This window comes from Lepus europaeus, chromosome 19, assembly GCF_033115175.1.
Source record: "Lepus europaeus isolate LE1 chromosome 19, mLepTim1.pri, whole genome shotgun sequence".
NCBI lineage: Eukaryota > Metazoa > Chordata > Mammalia > Lagomorpha > Leporidae > Lepus > Lepus europaeus.
In genome coordinates this window covers 58,704,639-58,723,104 of record NC_084845.1, presented here as the reverse complement: position 1 = coordinate 58,723,104, position 18,466 = coordinate 58,704,639, and the positions used below count along the sequence as shown (strand labels likewise).

At 43.1% G+C, this 18,466-nt stretch overlaps 1 protein-coding gene across 2 annotated transcripts in view; it reads right to left on the bottom strand.

The window, feature by feature from the left end:
- The window catches only part of PHLPP2 (PH domain and leucine rich repeat protein phosphatase 2), a 90,258-nt gene that overhangs the window by 29,860 nt on the left and 41,932 nt on the right, over nt 1-18,466 (bottom strand). For both annotated transcript variants that reach the window (XM_062176759.1, XM_062176760.1), the window contains exons 6-10: nt 17,116-17,270; nt 13,839-13,985; nt 12,891-13,121; nt 11,145-11,347; nt 7,928-7,988 (exon numbers count right to left, since the gene is read on the bottom strand). In XM_062176759.1, coding sequence (XP_062032743.1) covers nt 7,928-7,988; nt 11,145-11,347; nt 12,891-13,121; nt 13,839-13,985; nt 17,116-17,270 — 797 coding nt within the window. The remainder of the gene's footprint in view (nt 1-7,927; nt 7,989-11,144; nt 11,348-12,890; nt 13,122-13,838; nt 13,986-17,115; nt 17,271-18,466) is intronic.

Sequence of the window (18,466 nt, the reverse complement as noted above, 5' to 3'; positions counted from 1 at the left end):
TTTAAGTTCTTTTTAGTCTCTTTCATAATAGCTACAAAATATTTAAATTTTTTTTAAAGATTTTATTTATTTGAAAGGTAGAGTTACAGACAGTGAGAGGGAGAGACAGAAAGGTCTTCCCTCCATTGGTTCACTCTCCAGATGGCTTCAATGGCCAGAGCTGCACCGATCCAAAGCCATGAGCCAGGTGCTTCTTTCCAGTCTCCATGCAGGTGCAGAGGCCCAAGCCCTTGGGCCATCCTTCACTGCTTTCCCAGGCCATAGCAGAGAGCTGGATTGGGAAAGGAGCAACCGGGACTAGAATCGGCTCCCACATGGGATGCTGGTGCCACAGGTGGAGGATTAACCTACTATTCCACGGCGCTGGTCCCAAAACATTTAAATAACTTGGAATAAATTTAACAAAGGAGGTGAATTATTTCTATGATGAAACTTAAAAAACACTAAAGAAAGAAATAGAAGAAGACACAAAACATTGAAAAATCTTCTAAGTTCATGGATTGGAAGAATTAATGTCAGCAAAAAGTACATACTACTGGCCGGCGCCGTGGCTTAACAGGCTAAAACTCTGCCTTGCGGCGCCGGCACACCGGGCTCTAGAAGTTTATGAATTTTTCTCAACATCTGGAAAGCTCGTGTTTAAAAAACTTAGGAAATATGGGCCGGTGCCGTGGCTTAACAGGCTAATCCTCCACCTTGCGGCGGCACACCGGGTTCTAGTACCAGTCAGGGCGCCGGATTCTATCCCGGTTGCCCCTCTTCCAGGCCAGCTCTCTGCTATGGCCTGGGAAGGCAGTGGAGGATGGCCCCAAGTCCTTGGGCCCTGCACCCGCATGGGAGACCGGGAGAAGCACCTGGCTCCTGGCTTCAGATCAGCACGATGTGCTGCCCAGAGCGGCCATTGGAGGGTGAACCAACAGCAAAAAGGAAGACCTTTCTCTCTGTCTCTCCTCCCTCTCTCACTATCCACTCTGCCTGTCAAAAAAAAAAAAAAAAAAAGTACATACTACTAAAAGTAATTTACAGATTCAGTGTGATCCCAATCAAAATTCTAATGACATTCTTCTCAGATCTAGTAAAGAACAATGCTAAAATCCATATGGAAACACAAGAGACCCCCAAATAGCTAAAGCAATCGTAAACAACAAAAAGAAAGCCAGAGGCAATACAATACCAGATTTCAAGATAAGCTACAGCTCAGTTAAAATCAGAACAGCCTGGTACTGGCACATAAATAGTCATGTAGACCAATGGAACAGAATACAAATCCCGGAAATCAATCCATGCATCTACAACCAACTCATCCCTGACAAAGCAGCTAAATCAACCGCTGGACAAAGGACAGTCTCTTCAACAAATGGTGCTGGGAAAATTGGATCTTCGTGTGCAGAAATATGAAACAAGATCTCTACCCTACATCACACAAAAATCCACTCAAAATGGATCAAGGATCTAAATCTACAACCTGATACCATCAAATTACTAGAGGAGAATATTCATGAAAATCTGTAAGACACTGACACAGGCAAAGACTTCTTGGAAAAGACCCCAGAAGCACAGGCAATCAAAGCCAAAATAGACAAATGGGACTACATCAATCTAAGAAGCTTCTGCATTGCAAAGGAAACACTCAGCAAAATGAAGAGGCAACCCACAGAATGGGAGAAAATATTTGCAGACTAAGCAACTGATAAAGGATTAATATTCAGAATCTATAAAGAGCTAAAGAAACTCAACAGCAACAAAACAAACAATCTAGTTAGGAAATGACCAAATGACTTAACAGGCATTTTTCCAAAGAGTAAATTCAAGTTCCCAACAAATACCTGAAAAAAATGTTCAGTATCACTAGTCATCAGGCAAATGCAAATAGAAACGACAATCAGGATTCATTTCACTTCAGTAAGAATCATAAATTTTGGTAATGATGTGGGAGAAAAGGCACCCTAATCCACTGTTGGCGGAATGTGGACTAGTGCAGCCATTGTGGAAGACAGAATGGAGATTTCTCAGAAATCTGAAAATCTACCACGTGACCCAGCCATCCAACTGCAGCGAATTTACCCAAACAAAATGAAATCAGCATATGAAAAGAGTTATGGTGCAGTGGGTAAAGACACTGCCTGCAGTGGTGGTATCCCACATAGGCACCAGTTCGAGTCCTAGCTGTTCCACCTCTGATCCAACTCCCTGCTAATGAGACTGGGAAAGCAGTGGAGAATGGCCCAAATCTTTGGGCCCCTGCACCCATATGGAAAATGCAGAAGAAACTCCTGGCTCCTGGCTTTGGATCGACCCATCTCCAGCCATTTGGGGAGTGAACCAGTGAATGAAGACCCTCTCTCTTCCTCTGCCTCTTTGTAACTCTGCCTTTCAAATAAATAAATAAATCTTTTTAAAAAAAGTTATTATCTGAGCTGGCACTGTGGTGTAGTGGGTAAAACCGCTGCCTGTGGTGCCAGCATCCTATATGGGCACCGGTTCGAGTCCTGGCTTCTCCACTTCCGATCCAGTTCTCTGCTATGGCCTGGGAAAGCAGCAGAAAATGGCCCAAGTCTCTGGACTCCTGCACCCTCGTGGGAGACCTGGAAGAAGCTCCTGGCTCCTGGCTTTGAATCAGCACAGTTCTGGCCATTGCGGTCAACTGGGGGGTGAACCAGTGGATAGAAGACCTCTCTCTGCCTCTCCTTCTCTCTCTGTGTAACTCTGACTTCAACATAAACAAATAAATCTTTTTTTTTAAAGAAGTCATTATCTGTACCCCCATGTTTATTGCTGCTCAATTCACAATAGCTAAGATATCAAAGCTTCCCAGATATCTATTAGCTCATAAAGAAAATATGGTATAAATACACCATGGAATACTATTCAGCCATAAAAATAATGAAATTCTTGTCTTTCAAAACAAAACAGATGCAACTGGAAATGATAACACTCAGTGAAATAAGCTAGTTCTAAAAGACAAATACTATATGTTTTCCCTGATCTGTGGTAACTAACAGAGTATAAAAAATTATAATGTATATCAAACTGACACTTTGGGAATTATTTACAGCCCTTGTCTCTACTGTTGAGGAACAATATATTTTCTTACTATTATTTGTTAAATTCTTTATATAGTTGAGGGCTAAGCTTATGATTATAAAACAAACTGAAACTATGTCATTGTAAAAATTAAAAGAATAAGAAATGAAGAAGGGAGGGTGGGTTCGTGGACAGAAGGGACGGTAGGGTGGGAAGTATCACTATACCGCAAAATATGTCTATATAAAATACATGAAATATGGTGACCTTATATAAATTTTTAATTGTACAAAAAAAATTTTATTTTATTTTTTTAAATTTTTTTATTTTTTTTGACAGGCAGAGTGGACAGTGAGAGAGAGAGACAGAAAGAAAGGTCTTCCTTTTGCCGTTGGTTCACCCTCCAATGGCCGCCGCGGCTGGTGCGCTGCGGCGGGTGCACCGTGCTGATCCGAAGGCAGGAGCCAGGTGCTTCTCCTGGTCTCCCATGGGGTGCAGGGCCCAAGCACTTGGGCCATCCTCCACTGCACTCCCAGGCCACAGCAGAGAGCTGGCCTGGAAGAGGGGCAACCGGGATAGAATCCGGCACCCCGACCGGGACTAGAACCCGGGGTGCCTGCGCCGCAAGGCAGAGGATTAGCCTGTTGAGCCACGGCGCCGGCCCAAAAAAAATTTTTGAAGACTGGTGTACCATGACCTTACATGAGGAGTGAGAACATGAGCTTGACGTATATGGGGAATGATAAGCAGTCTGGTGATGATGGAGCAATGAATGACAAGAGGAGAATAGGAAAAAGAAACTAGGATCAGGACTAAAGCATGTTCAGAAGTCTAGGACTTGATCTTCAGGCAAAGAAGTCTCACAGAAATGTTCACAGGCAGCAAAGGGTCAATATCAATCAGTGTTGCACTTTAAATAGATTACTCCTTGGACACATAAATGTCTGACTGAGAACCTGGTTCTGTTGGTAAAAGGAAGAACAATCAGAAATCTATTGTAGAATTCCAGACAAGAAATGATGAAGCCTGAATGAGCAGTAATAAGTTGGAGGGTAGAGGCAGCCATGGAAGCATTCCAGAAATCCTCAGAGACAAAAATAAAACAACCTGGAGATGCACTAGCTGTGGGGAATAGCAGAGGCAAGAGCATAGCCTAGATGACCAGGGAGATAAGGCCAATGACTGGAACAGACACAAGACATACAAGTTAAGACAGGATGCAGGGCTGGATAATGAGCTTCATCTGGCATATATGTGAGGTACTTGGGGATATGCAGGTTGTAGTGTCCAGTACAGAATTGGACAGACGGGTCTGAGTCTCAGAGAAGGGGCCTGGGCTCGATATGTGGGTGTTACTGACACTTGAATGCAGCTGAAATCTTTGGAGGAAATGAGATTACATCCAGTGAGATGCAATGGACTAAGGACAGAGCCCTGGGAGACAATCAGCCTCTAAAAGTCTATGAAAAAGAAGAGTATGCAAGAGAGGCAGAAGAAATAGCCAAAGAGGCACGAAAAAGGTCAGAAAAAGGCCAGCCAAAGTTAACTGTGTCAACACAGAAAAGTTCTGTAAGAGGGGGTCTAAATAGAATTGTTGGTGCAATAAGCAAATGGGAACTGAGCCAGCAACTGTAAATAATTCTTGAGAAACATGAACAAAAAGGGCTTAAGAGGGATTAGAAGTAGCTGGGTGGCTGGCGCCGCAGCTCACTAGGCTAATCCTCTGCCTGCAGTGCCGGCACACCGGGTTCTAGTCCCGGTCGGGGTGCCGGATTCTGTGCTTGGGCCCTGCACCCACATGGGAGACCAGGAGGAAGCACCTGGCTCCTGGTTTCAGATCAGCGCAGCGTGCCGGCCATAGCGGCCACTTGGGGGGTGAACCAACGGAAAAAGGAAGACCTTTCTCTCTGTCTCTCTCTCTATCTAACTCTGCCTGTCAAAAAAAAAAAATTAAAAAGTAGCTGGGAGTTGTGAGGTAAAGGTAACTTTTTCTGTTTTTTAAGACAGAAGAGAAGCATGTATATACAGACTGGATGTGAAAAACACACATGGTAGGGAGCAAGAGGATGACTCAAAGAGCAAGTCAGGGCAATGGGATGAATAAAGCCAAAAGCAAGATAGCTGGATTGGCTTCAACAGAGGAAGGAAGCTGACAATGGATGAGAGTCAAGTCTATGCAAATCCAAACTGGTAGGAAGATTAGGGAAATAGGCCATAATGGCCTCTAGCCTCTAGGCATGCAGTCTAGAGTGGAAGAGACTGGATGAGGGATGAGTGGAGTGATATGCAACAGTGCTGAGGACAATGTAGGAGAAAGTAAAAGAAAAGCCAGTAGGCTCAGAAGAGATTGGAAATTACGAATTTGTAGTGCTATCTACCTTGATATGATTTTTTTTTTTTTTTAATTTATTGGGGCTGGCACTGTGGCATACTAGGGTTAAGCCTCTACCTGGAGCACCAGCATCCCATGGGCACTGGTTCATGTCCTAGCTGCCCCTCTTCCAATCCAGCTTTCTGCTATGGCCTGGGAAAGCAGTGGAAGATGGCCCAAGTTCTTGGGCCCCTACACCAGTGTGGGAAACACGGAGGAAGTTCCTAGCTCCTGGCTTTGGACAGGCCCATCTCTGGCCATTACGGCCATTTTGGGGAGTAAACAAGCAGATGGAAGACCTCTCTCTGTCTCTTCCTCTCTCTGTAACTCTATCTCTCAAATAAATAAATTTTTTAAAGAAAATTTTTAAAAGAAAATTTTAAAAAATTAGAGCAACAGAGAAAGGAGAGAGGTAGAGACTGAGAGAGGGAGGAAGGGAGAGAGAAACAGAGAGAGAGAGAGAGAGAGATCGATCTTCCATCTGCTGGTTCACCCCCAAATGGCTGTAATAGCCAGGGCTGTGCCAGACTGAAGCAGGATCCTGGAGCTTCATCCAGGTCTCCCATGTGGGTGAGGGGCCCAAGGACTTTCGAGGAGCACTAGCAGGGAGCTGGATTGGAGCTGGAGCAGCCAAGACTTGAATCTGCACCTATATGAGATGTCAGTGTCACCGCGCCAGCCCTGTGATTTTCTTCAAAAATGGTCAAGGTCCAGGGAAAAGATGAATTCTTAACATTGACCTATGCTGGGGTTACACCACAAAGAAACGAATGAGTAGGAATATAAATAGCTTAACAATAATAAAGTAAAAGCCACAATAGCTATTATTTCTTTATTTTTTAAGGTTTATTTATTTATTTATTTATTTGACAGGTAGAGCTATAGACAGTGAGAAAGAGAGACAGAGAAATGTTTTCTATCTGGTGGTTCACTCCCAAACGGCTGCAATGGCCAGAGCTGGAGTGATCCGAAGCCAGAAGCCAGGACTTCCTCTACATTTCCCATGGGGTACAGGGGCTCAAGCACTGGGCCATCTTCCACTGCTTTCCCAGGCCATAGCAGAGAGCTGGATCAGAAGAGTAGTTGGGACTAGAACCAGCACCCATATGGGATGCTGGCACCACAGGTAGAAGATTCACCTGTTGCACGGGCCCCTTATTTTTTTGTGTTTTTTTAAAGATTTATTTATTTATTTGAAAGGTACAGTTACAGAGAGGCAGAAAGAGAGAGAGAAAGAGAGAGAGAAGAGCAATCTTCCATCTGCTGGTTCACTCTCCAAATGGCTTTAACAGCCAGAGCTGGGCCTATCTGAAGCCAGGAGCTAAGAAGAGCTTCTTCCAGGTCTCCCACGTGGGAGTCCATCTTCTGTTGCTTTCCGAGGCACATTAGCAGAGAACTGGATCAGCAGTGGAGCAGCCAGAACTCGCACTGGTGCCCATATGGGCTGTGGGCGGTGCAGGCAGTAGTTTTACTACTGTATGCCAGACACTGCACTGCACTGCGTATTGCACATTGACCTCAGTTTCACAGTAATTCTGACCATGTTGGACCCTGCCCACTGCTGTTTGTACTGCTGTGTGCACCCTACACTCACAGTCACTAGAACACTATCCTGTAAAGCTTGTTTGACTGTCAATCAGTTAATCAGATTATAAAACTCAGTCACTGAATCCCAAATGCCTATCACAAGATTGGAAATGAATAAATAAAAGAAAGAGAATCGCATTTATGCCTATTCCTGACCACCAATAGAAAATTTAAAAAAAAAGTCCTGAATGTAATTAATATCTCTAAAACTCAGACCACTGTGGGACATGACAGTATAAAAAAATTATTTTTTAAAAGTTGCATCTAAAAAGCAAGAATTAATTGATTTCAACTGACAAAAATGGAAATCCCTGACATGAAGATAAAAGGTCTTCTATGTTTGCATCATCTTCTATGTTTGCATGTTTGAGGGACCAGAGTTGTAGCATATCAGGTTAAGCTGCCGCCTACAATGCAGGCATCCCATACAGGAGCCCATTTGAGTCCTGGCTGCTCCGCTTCCTATTCAGCTCCCTACTAATGTGCCTGGGAAAAGCAGAAGATAGCCCAAGTGCTTGGGCTCTGGCCACACATATTAGAGACCTCAAAGAAGCTCCTGGTTCCTGGCTTCAGACTAGTTCAGCCCTGGGCATTGCAACCATCTGGGGAGTGAACCAGCAGATGCAAGATCCATCTCTCTCTCCCCCTCTCTGTAACTCTGCCTTTCGAACAAATAAATAAATCGTTTTTTTTTGTTTGTTTGTTTTTTGTTTTTTTTATAGCTAGTCTTTGAGTAATCCATAGGCACCTCTCAGTTTCAAGGGCATCCTTCCTCTAACTCTACAGTACAGGTATTAAACGGGTTCCTCCACTCATCCTCTCATCTTTCTTCAGGTTACCCAAATATTTCAACAGGTTTCTTATACTTTAAAATTGGCAAGTATCCACATATCTCTCTTAAATATTAAGCAACAAACAAGAACCACCCTTAGGAGATACACTCACCGGGAGAGTTCCAGGGTAGTGAGAAGACTAGGAACTGGATACACATTTACTGCTGTCAGCTCTAGTAAGGAAAAAAAAAAAAAAAAAAAAGAATAAGATTACTGAGAATAAATATCAGATAGAAAATGAATGTCCTTAACTGCTGGATCCCAATCTGTCTAGAAAAACAAGTATGCAATTGACAGATCCTGCATTGTACTGTACTGGATTTACACTGCTTCAGGCAGTTGTTAAACACTAACACGAACTACTTAGTCTTTTAACTTGAAAAAATAATAAATGGATTTTTACTGGCAATATTTTAACTTTGAATTAAAATATAACATAAATACAGAAAAATATAATAATCTTAATTGCAGAGAAGAATGGATTTTCACAAACTGAATGTGCAAGAGTTTCTAGATGCAGAGACAGATCATTGCCTGTTCCCCAGAGGCCTCCCCACCCACTCCTCCAAGTCACTGCCCCACAAGGGCAATACTATCTTGACTCCCAACACCACAGGTTCTTTTGCCTATTAATATAACTATATACATACACATCTAGCTTACATAAAACTTTTATCTGGCTTCATTCACTCCATATTATGCTTGTTGAGGTCTGTTCATATTGTTTGTATATAGTTATAGTTGATTCATCTCATGTCTGCTCAGATAAAGTTCTTTTATGGGAATACATCACAATTTATTTACCTGGTACAGAGTCAGCTCTTAGGCATTTAAGTCTTTCCAGTTTGATGTTACTTTAAACGGCGTTTCTGTCAACATCTTTTGTGAACTAAAACAAACATTTAGGGTGAACATTGGCCTAGGTGGGAAATTGCCAAATACAAGGCAGGGCCATGTTCAGTTCTAGGAGAGACTACCAAAATTTTCCCATGCAATACCAAATTATATTCCCAACAGCAACCATTCTAGTCACCCTGGTAGGTCCAGAATTGCATCCCACAGGGGTTTAATTTCCTTATTCCTGATGACTAGAGAAGTTGAGAACCTTTTCCTGTATTAACTGATCACCTGGATAACCTCTTTTGTGAAGCTGAGTTCTTTACCTTGAGACACTGAAAGTACAACTGTTTTATGTGAATTTTTCCAGATTATCAAACTTAAGGATTGCTAACCTCAAAGAAGCCCTGTTCAGTACGTTGCTGTGACACTGCCACTGACTAAGGACTGTACATGTATCAATGAGGTCTTTCCCATGAGGGCCAGGCATTCAGGATCTCTAAACATATTAGGGAATGAAGATGGTCCCAATAACAAATACTTTCATGGCAAGGAGCTACTACCATCATGTCACAGAAGGGCATACTACTACAACCACGTCATAGGAAATAAACACTCATCAGTTTTAGAACTATTCTGCTCAAGCCAAGTAATTTAAGTTACAATTGGAAGTTTCTGTAATATGACAGAAGGCAACGAAAGCAAAAGTCCTTCACTTTATTTTACCCTAATAAACTTTAGAGGTACTGAAAAGAGAATAATGAAGTTTCTTTTACCCATCATCTAGCTTTTAACAAATACACATTCTGCTTTAACAAGCTATAGACTTTTAAACAGAATTTTAAAAATACACATATGATAAGGTAAATATCATCTTAAATATGATTTTTATCATTCCCATGGATACTTTCAAGCTGTCATGACACACTTATATAGATAAAAAAATTTTTTTCCATATGTTTTGAATTTTGAAATAACTATCACAGTATACATATTGTGCAATTACTTACTTTCTTCCCCCCTCAAAAAATGTTTCTGATTATTCTATATTAACATATAAAATCTTAGTATATTAATGTCCACTGCTTTGATACATTATATTGTATAAATATGTAACTAGGGGCCAGCACTGTGGCACAGTAGGTTAAGCTTCTGCCTGTGGCACTGGCATCCCACATAGTGGCCAGTTCAAGTCCCAGCTGCTCCTCTTCCTATCCAGCTCTCTGCTCACAGCCTGGGAAAGCAGCGGAAGAAGGCCCAAGTGCTTGGGCCCCTGCACCTGCATGGGAGATGCAGAAGGAGCTCCTGGCTCCTGGCTTCAGATCAGCCCAGATGCATCGTTGCAGCCATTTGGGGAGTGAACCAGCGGAAGGAAGACCTCTCTGTCTCTCCCTATCTCTCTCTCTAACTCTGCCTCTCAAAAAAATAAACAAATCTTAAATAAATCACTATGTAACTACTGATTTATGCATTTTCCTCATAATAGTCATTATTTATCTGAAAGGCAGAATGAGACAGAGAGGAAAAGAGACAGACAGATATATCTTCCATCTGCTAGTTCACTCTCCAAATAGCTAACAGCCTACGCTGGGCCAGGCTAAGCCAAGAGCCAGGAATTCCTTCTGGGTCTTGTATGTGTATGGCAGGAGCCCAAACATCTGGACTTCCAAGGCATATTAGTGGGAAGCCAGATTGCAAGCAGAGTAGCCAGGACTGAAATCAGCATTCAGATTTGGGATGCTGGCATCAGAAGCAAGGGCTTATGCCACTGCACCACAACACCAACCCCATGATAATCTTATTTTTTCCTATTTTTCCATTAAAACAATGATGTGATAAAAATTCTTATACACATAGACATGTGCGTACGCGAATTTGCCAATCCTTGTTTTAGACCACTGTTGATGATCTGTTTTGTACATGCCTGCCCACCTCTCCACTCTCCAGTGTTTTGTGGAAATGCCTCTTATTATGCATACTTAGTGAACCTTAAAGTATCTTACTATGTCTTCTTATGCACAGTGGTTAACAGTAACATTAAAAGACAAAGCTAGGCCGGTGCTGTGGCTCAATAGGCTAATCCTCCGCCTGCAGCGCCAGTACTCTGAGTTCTAGTCCTGGTTGGGGCACCAGATTCTGTCCAAGTTGCTCCTCTTCCAGTCCAGCTCTATGCTGTGGCCCAGGAAGGCAGTGGAGGATGGCCCAAGTGCTTGGGCCCTGTACCCACATGGGAGACCAGGAGAAGCACCTGGCTTCCTGGCTTAGCATCAGTGTGCCAGCCGTAACGGCCATTTGGGGGGTGAGCCAACGGAAGGAAGACCTTTCTCTCTGTCTCTAACTCTGTCAAAAAAAAAAAAAAAGACAAAGCTAGACCTCAATGAACCACACACTCCATTTTGCAGAGTGTCTGAGAAGTACCACGGACGCCACTGTTCTTAGCAAGCTGCACTGGAGCTGAAAGAGAAAAACAGGAGGTATTACAAAGCACTCACTGTTCGAATTGGCATAGAGAGTTCGAAGGGAGAAGCCACTCAACGTCAGCTCCCTCAGCTGGTTCCGCTCACAATGCAGCTGCTCCAAGCTACACAAGGAGCTGAGATCCAAGTCAGTCAGCTGATTATCCCGCAAATCCATGTGGGTGATATGTTTATTTCCCTCCAGATTTTCAGCAACCATGGTTTTCAAATGGTTCATCCTTAAGATGCAAAAATAAGAAAATAATCAAAAATAAATTCTATTAAATGAGTTTACCAAAAAAACCAAAAAAACAAAAAAACAAAAAACTGGAGAGGCATGATCCATTTCTTTTTTCCTGAACAACTTAAGGATTTTATGATTTGTTGCATTTTGCAAGATAACATATAAATAACCACAGAGAATTTGTAAACAAAAAACTCAAGTTACAGCTAAGTTAGACATTCCAGATTGGCAAATACATATCTACTTAAATATAAATAAAGAAAACTGGGTCCACAACCCCCAACAATAAAATGCTTATATCCAAATACCTAATGAAGTTAGGTGGGAACAAAGGTCAAGACGACGAACATAACCCTCTGAGTGAATAAGTAGAACAGGGGTCGTGCCGGCGCCGTGGCTTAACAGGCTAATCCTCCGCCTTGCGGCGCCGGCACACCAGGTTCTAGTCCCGGTCGGGGCACCGATCCTGTCCCAGTTGCCCCTCTTCCAGGCCAGCTCTCTGCTGTGGCCAGGGAGTGCAGTGGAGGATGGCCCAAGTGCTTGGGCCCTGCACCCCATGGGAGACCAGGATAAGCATCTGGCTCCTGCCATCGGAACAGTGCGGTGCGCTGGCCGCAGCGCGCCTACCACGGCGGCCATTGGAGGGTGAACCAACGGCAAAAAGGAAGACCTTTCTCTCTGTCTCCCTCTACTGTCCACTCTGCCTATCAAAAAAAAAAAAAAGGACAGGGGTCATGAGAGTATCATGTCAGAACTATGACAGCATATTCCTCCTGCTGCCATGCCTGCTCTACTTCTTGTGCTAAGACTCATATCACATTAATAAATGGAGAAGAATATAATGTGTGTGTGGGACAGTCCAAAGGAAAATGAAAAAAAAAAAACTGATCTCTTGGTTCTTTAAATGAATATATGATTTAGTGCATGCAGGTTTGTTCTCATTTTCCTGTATTTCAATACACCTATCTCTCACCATGCATGTATAAGGGATATAACTGACCTACTGCTAGCAAAAGCCTTTACCAACTTCCTTTAGGAAAATATTATGACTAGAAAATAAAACTTACTAAAAGAAGTCAAGGGTTGACGGGTGGCAGATGTCGTGGTGTTGCAGGTAAAGCCACTTTCTGTGAAGCCCACATCCCAAATGGGTGCCAGTTTGTGTCCATGCTGATCCACTTCCAATCCAGGTCCCTCTTAATATCCTGGGGAAAGCAGTGGAGGAGGACCCAAGTGTTTAGGCACCTGCCACCCATATGGGAGACCTGGATGAGTCTCCATGTGGGTGGGTAGCAGAGGCCCAAGTACTTGGATCAGCTTACCCTGCTTTCCCAGTTGCATTAGCAGGGAGCTGGATCAGAAGCCAGGACTCAAATCCACTTACATAAATGATGCCAGCACCACAGGCAGTGGCTTAACCCACTACCCCACAATACTGGCCCCCAAATCCCAATGCTTTAAAGAAGTCTTTATAAAGAGAAGATGTAATGGCAAATCACAGTTAACCTACAGGAAGCCATAGTAAAGAATGACCTCACCTTAAATCCACATGCTTGACATGGCTCATCCGGTTCAGCACCTCTAGGCTTAGGACTTCCAGGTGATTTCCTGCCATAACAACTTTATCCACCATAGTGAGTTTCTCATAAACCTCAGGAATTTGACTAAAGTTGTTAAAGGAAATTCCCAGGGAGGAAAGTTGTTGCAGATTTCCCAATTCTTCAGGTAAAGTAGTCAGAAAGTTGCCATCAAGACAAAGGGTTTGAAGACTGCAGGAAGAAAACAAAACAAGTCACTTCAATGAAAGGTTTCTGTGGAATAGATACAAATACAGTTACGGCTTCTGATGTATGTCATGAATTTATTACCTATCCAAAAATGGTAAAAACATCCTAACTCTCCATGGAGAGATTTGCTAACTGATTTACATGGCTGGCCTCTCCAAGTTAGAGTCCAGACCTTTGCTGCTGAAGTTGAGGGATTAGTCACTGCTACAGACATGTAGATCTCTGATGTCAAAAACTCCTGTTGAGGTCGGTGCCGTGGCTCACTAGGTTAATCCTCGCCTGCAGCACCGGCATCTCATATGGGCGTGGGTTCTAGTCTCAGCTGCTCCGCTTCCAGTCTAGCTCTCTGCTGTGGCCCGGGAGGGCAGTGGAGGACGGCCCAAGAGCTTGGACGCCTGCACCCACATGGGAGACCAGAAGAAGCACCCAGCTCGTGGCTTCAGATCAGCGTAGCTCCGGCCATGGCAGCCATTTGTGGGGTGAACCAATGGAAGGAAGACCTTTCTCTCTATCTCTCTCTCACTGTCTAACTCTGTGTCAAATAAAAAAATAAAAAATAAAAAAAACTCCTGTTGACTAGAATCCTAATAATTACTCAATCTGTTTCACTGCAAGAGATCATTGTACTTCATTCCAAATGCCAGACAAATTTCTTATTCAACAATAGAAAAGAAAAATCTAGAAAAATCAGATACTTACTTTAGCAGATTTCCAATTTCACTTGGCAGGTCATGAAATCCATTACAGGAGAGGTTGAGTTCAGTCAGAGTAGAGATCTCACATAGCAACACAGGAAAGAATCCAAGCTTATTATGGGATAAGTTCAGGCCCTTCAGCTGAGAAAATCTAAAGGGCAGAGGTAAAAATTTACAGTGCATTTCAATAAATCTGTTACTGTATCTTTGCAAGAGATATCAATGACCTTTGATGATCTATTTAAATGTCCATCACAGAATTTATTCCAAAGCATACACTGGACACTCACTGCATGCCCAACATTGTGTGGGCACAGAATGCTAGGATGACTAATATACAATCCATGCTACCAAGGAAACCCGGTTTAACGTGATAGAAGTTCTCCATTAAAAGGCACAAAATCTTGAAGAACAGTGCAAGCTGGAACAATTCTTTTACATCAAATAATTCTTGATATTCTTGAAATCTTTTATTAAATGTCTATACGCGGAGCCGGTGCTGTGGCATAGTGGGTAAAGCTGCTGCGTGCAGTGCTGGCATCCCACGTGGGCGCTGGTCCAAGTCCTGGCTGCTCCACTTCCGATCCAGCTCTCTGCTATGACCTAGGAAAGCACTAGAAGATTGCCCAAGTCCTTGGGCCCCTGCACCCATGTGGGAGACCCAGAAGAAACTCCTGGCTCCTGGCTTTGGATCAGCGCAGCTCTGGCCATTGTAGCCAAGTGGGGAGTGAACCAGTGGATGGAAGACCTCTCTCTCTCTCTCTCTCTGTCTCTCCTTCTCTCTGTGTAACTCTCACTTTTAAATAAATAATGAAATCTTAAAAAAAAAAGTCGCCGGCACCGCAGCTCAATAGGCCAGTGCCTGCGGCGCTGGCACCCCGGGTTCTAGTCCCAGTCAGGGCGCCGGATTCTGTCCCGGTTGCCCCTCTTCCAGGCCAGCTCTCTGCTATGGCCCGGGAGTGCAGTGGAGGATGGCCCAAGTGCTTGGGCCCTGCACCCCATGGGAGACCAGGAGAAGCACCTGGCTCCTGCCTTTGGATCAGCATGGTGCGCCGGCCGCGGCGGCCATTGGAGGGTGAACCAACGGCAAAAGGAAGATCTTTCTCTCTGTCTCTCTCTCTCACTGTCCACTCTGCCTGTTTAAAAAAAAAAAAAAAAGTCTATATGTTAGATCTAAAACCTTGCAAGAATTAACTCAGGAATAGCTAACAAAAATGTATATCAGGGGACCGGTGCCATGGCGTACTAGGTTAATCTTCCACCTGCGGCGCCAGCATTCCATATGGGTGCCGGTTCTAGTCCTGGTTGCTCCTCTTACAGTCCAGCTCTGTGCTGTTGCCTGGGAAAGCAGTGAAGGATGGCCCAAGTCCTTGGGTCCCTGCACCTGCGTGGGAAACCAGGAAGAAGCACCCAGCTCCTGGCTTCAGATCAACGTAGCTCCAGCCGTTGTGGCCATTTGGGGAGTGAACCAAAGGAGGGAAGACCTTTCTCTCTGTCTCCCTCTCTCACTGTTTGTAACTCTATCTGTCAAATAAATAAAAAATAAATAAAAGATGTATATCAAAACCCATTATTAGCAGCTTCTGGTTGTTTTTTTTTTTTTTTTTTTTTAGCAGCTTCTGTTTTCATATTGAAATTATACTGGTTCAAGTGTCATTTGAAATAAAGAGAAATTAAAGCTGGATAATGTTATGTGACACAGTGTTTTATTGTAATGTGATCTGATACACAATATGAAATAGTAATTTTGGTGCTTCTATTTATGCCATAAACAAAAGGTACCTATATTGTCCTACCCAGAGAAAGAACGTATCATTATAAAGCAGATCCACAAAGGTCACTCTGGAAATTCTACTTTCAAGTATGATACTCAGCTATTCAAGCACAAGAGGATCAGGCTGAGGTGTTGTCCATGACAGAGATCTATATCATCTACTTCTGGATTTGAATTCTTGGTACTTCACTTTAATGCTCCTCATCCAAATTCAAACTCTTTGAATTCTTTTTTTTTTTTTAACAGGCTTATTTATTTATTTATTTATTTGAAAGGCAGAGTTACAGAGAGGCAGAGACAAAGAGAGAGGTCTTCCATCTGCTGGTTCATGCAACAATTGCCAGAGTGGGCCAATCCAAACCCAGGATCCAAGAGCTTCTTTCAGGTCTCCCACGTGGGTGCAGGGGCTTCTCTACTGCTTTCCCAAGCCATAGAAGAAGCTGGATTGGAAGTGGAGCAGCCGGGACTCAAACGGTTGCCCATAACGGATGCCAGCACCACAGACTGGGAATTTAACCCGCTGTGTCACAGCGCTGGCATCTGAACTTTGATTTCCAGATTCCCATTACCTTTTTATTGATTATTTCTTTGGCTTGTTGTCTTGACTTCAGAATTTCTTATTCAGCCCTCAAATGGATTAATCCTATTTTCAAAGCAACTGAGAAGGGAATACTAAAAATCAAGGTCCCTAAAATTATAGGTCATATTCACTTTTACATACCAACACTATTAAAATAACTCAATAGAAGCTTACTATACTTGAAAAACTTTCTAAAATGTAATATCAGATGAGATAGAAATCACAATGTTTTCTGGAAACTATCCCAGATTTATTAGCTATGAAGGAACTATGTAAAATTTGTCATTAATGGGTACTATTTTTAAGTCACCACATAATTTAAACTACTCTGAATGTTGTAATTTCCTTCTAGGCCCAGACAGTTACTTATATAACATGTTTATTCACTCCTATCCAGGAAGAGGGTGGGAATGGGGAATATAATCTAACAAAGGAGATGGAAAAACATGTAGGTCACCTGTACGAACGAAATGGTTCCTTTATTAGTAGAGAAAGGTTTCATAGCTGACAGAAGGCTTAAGTCAGCAGCAGCAGACAGAAAGGAAAAATAAAGCTCTGGCTGCAGGAAGAGAATTCCTGAAGTCAGGCCTATTTAAATCATTTAAATTTGGTATTTCTATTCAAAAACTGCTCATATATTGAATCTCTCAAGTTATACATCACTGCCAATGATTTACATAAAAAAGATTATCTTGATCAATGGTAGTTCATTGTTGTTTCCATAACAACACTTGCATAAATCTTGTTTCAGAGGAGGAGGAGAGAGTGATAAAACCATGTGAATAAAAAGTTTCCTTCCTCTTCAAAAACAAGGGGACATTTTCGAATATATATATGATGGTAAGCATGTTCACTCTGAGCAGACTACTATGATATTTTTACAATGTGATTTTAATAAGTTAGTCTGGAAAGCTATTCTCCACGTACTTGTAGAGTGTGTCGAGGCCCCCCGGTCTTTCTAACTGCATGAAGTTGTGTCGCAAGTTGAGGTAGGTGATATCTTGACTGTAGAAGAGATGCTCAGGAACCTCCTCGAGGCTGTAACAGGAGAGATCCACAGTGCTGATGCGCTGCGACACCACCTAAACAAGGCCAGAGAGAAAAACCTTGTAAGCTAACACTCTGCACAGGGTGGAACAGCATTTACACAAGAGGCTCTAACTTAAAAGATCAGGAAACTTAAAGTAATGAGATCCAATTATCCATTAATAACAACTAGCTACATTTTACTTTCCCCTAAAGCCATAAGCTACTTGAAAAACAAAAGTATAAGCTGTGAAGTATAAGTAAAAAGCTAGAAAAAATAAAATAAAGAAAATTAACATCTCATGCAAGTAACAATGTTATGATGATTCAAAATAAATTACAAAGTTTGGGGAGGTCTTGTGATTTGAAAAGAGAAAGCCTTTGGTAGCCATACTGGCTCTTCAACTTTCTAGTGCTGTTTCTTCATCTATTAGGAAGATAAAATTAAATCATCAAATACACAGCACACTCCTGAGCATGCAAAAGATGCTCAAAAATTACTTCTCTTTAAAAGGACAGGAGAGGGGCCAGCATGGTGGTGTAGAGGGTTAAGCCTCAGCCTGCAGTATAGGGATCCCATACTGGCGCCGGTTCAAGCTCCCGTGTTCCACTTTGGCTGTTCCACTTCCGATCCAGCTTCATGTTAATGTGGCTACAAAAGCAGCAGAGGATGGCCCGAATGCTTGGGCTGCTGCACCCACATGGCATACCTGGAAGAAGCTCCTGGCTTCAGCCTGGCACAGCCCTGACCATTGTGGCCATTTGGGGAGTGAACCAGCAGATGGAAGATATCTCTTATCTCTATTTCTCTCTCTGTCTCTATCTATCCCCTTCTCTTTCTGTATATGTCTTTCAAATAAATAAATAAATTTTTAAAGAAATAGGCCGGCGCCGTGGCTCAACAGGCTAATCCTCCGCCTTGCGGCGCCGGCACACCGGGTTCTAGTCCCGGTCGGGGCACCGATCCTGTCCCGGTTGCCCCTCTTCCAGGCCAGCTCTCTGCTGTGGCCAGGGAGTGCAGTGGAGGATGGCCCAAGTGTTTGGGCCCTGCACCCCATGGGAGACCAGGAGAAGCACCTGGCTCCTGCCATCGGAACAGCGCGGTGCGCCGGCCGCAGCGCGCTACCGCGGCGACCATTTGAGGGTGAACCAACGGCAAAAGGAAGACCTTTCTCTCTGTCTCTCTCTCACTGTCCACTCTGCCTGTCAAAAATAAAATAAAAAGAAAAAAAAAAAAAGAAAAAAAAAATTT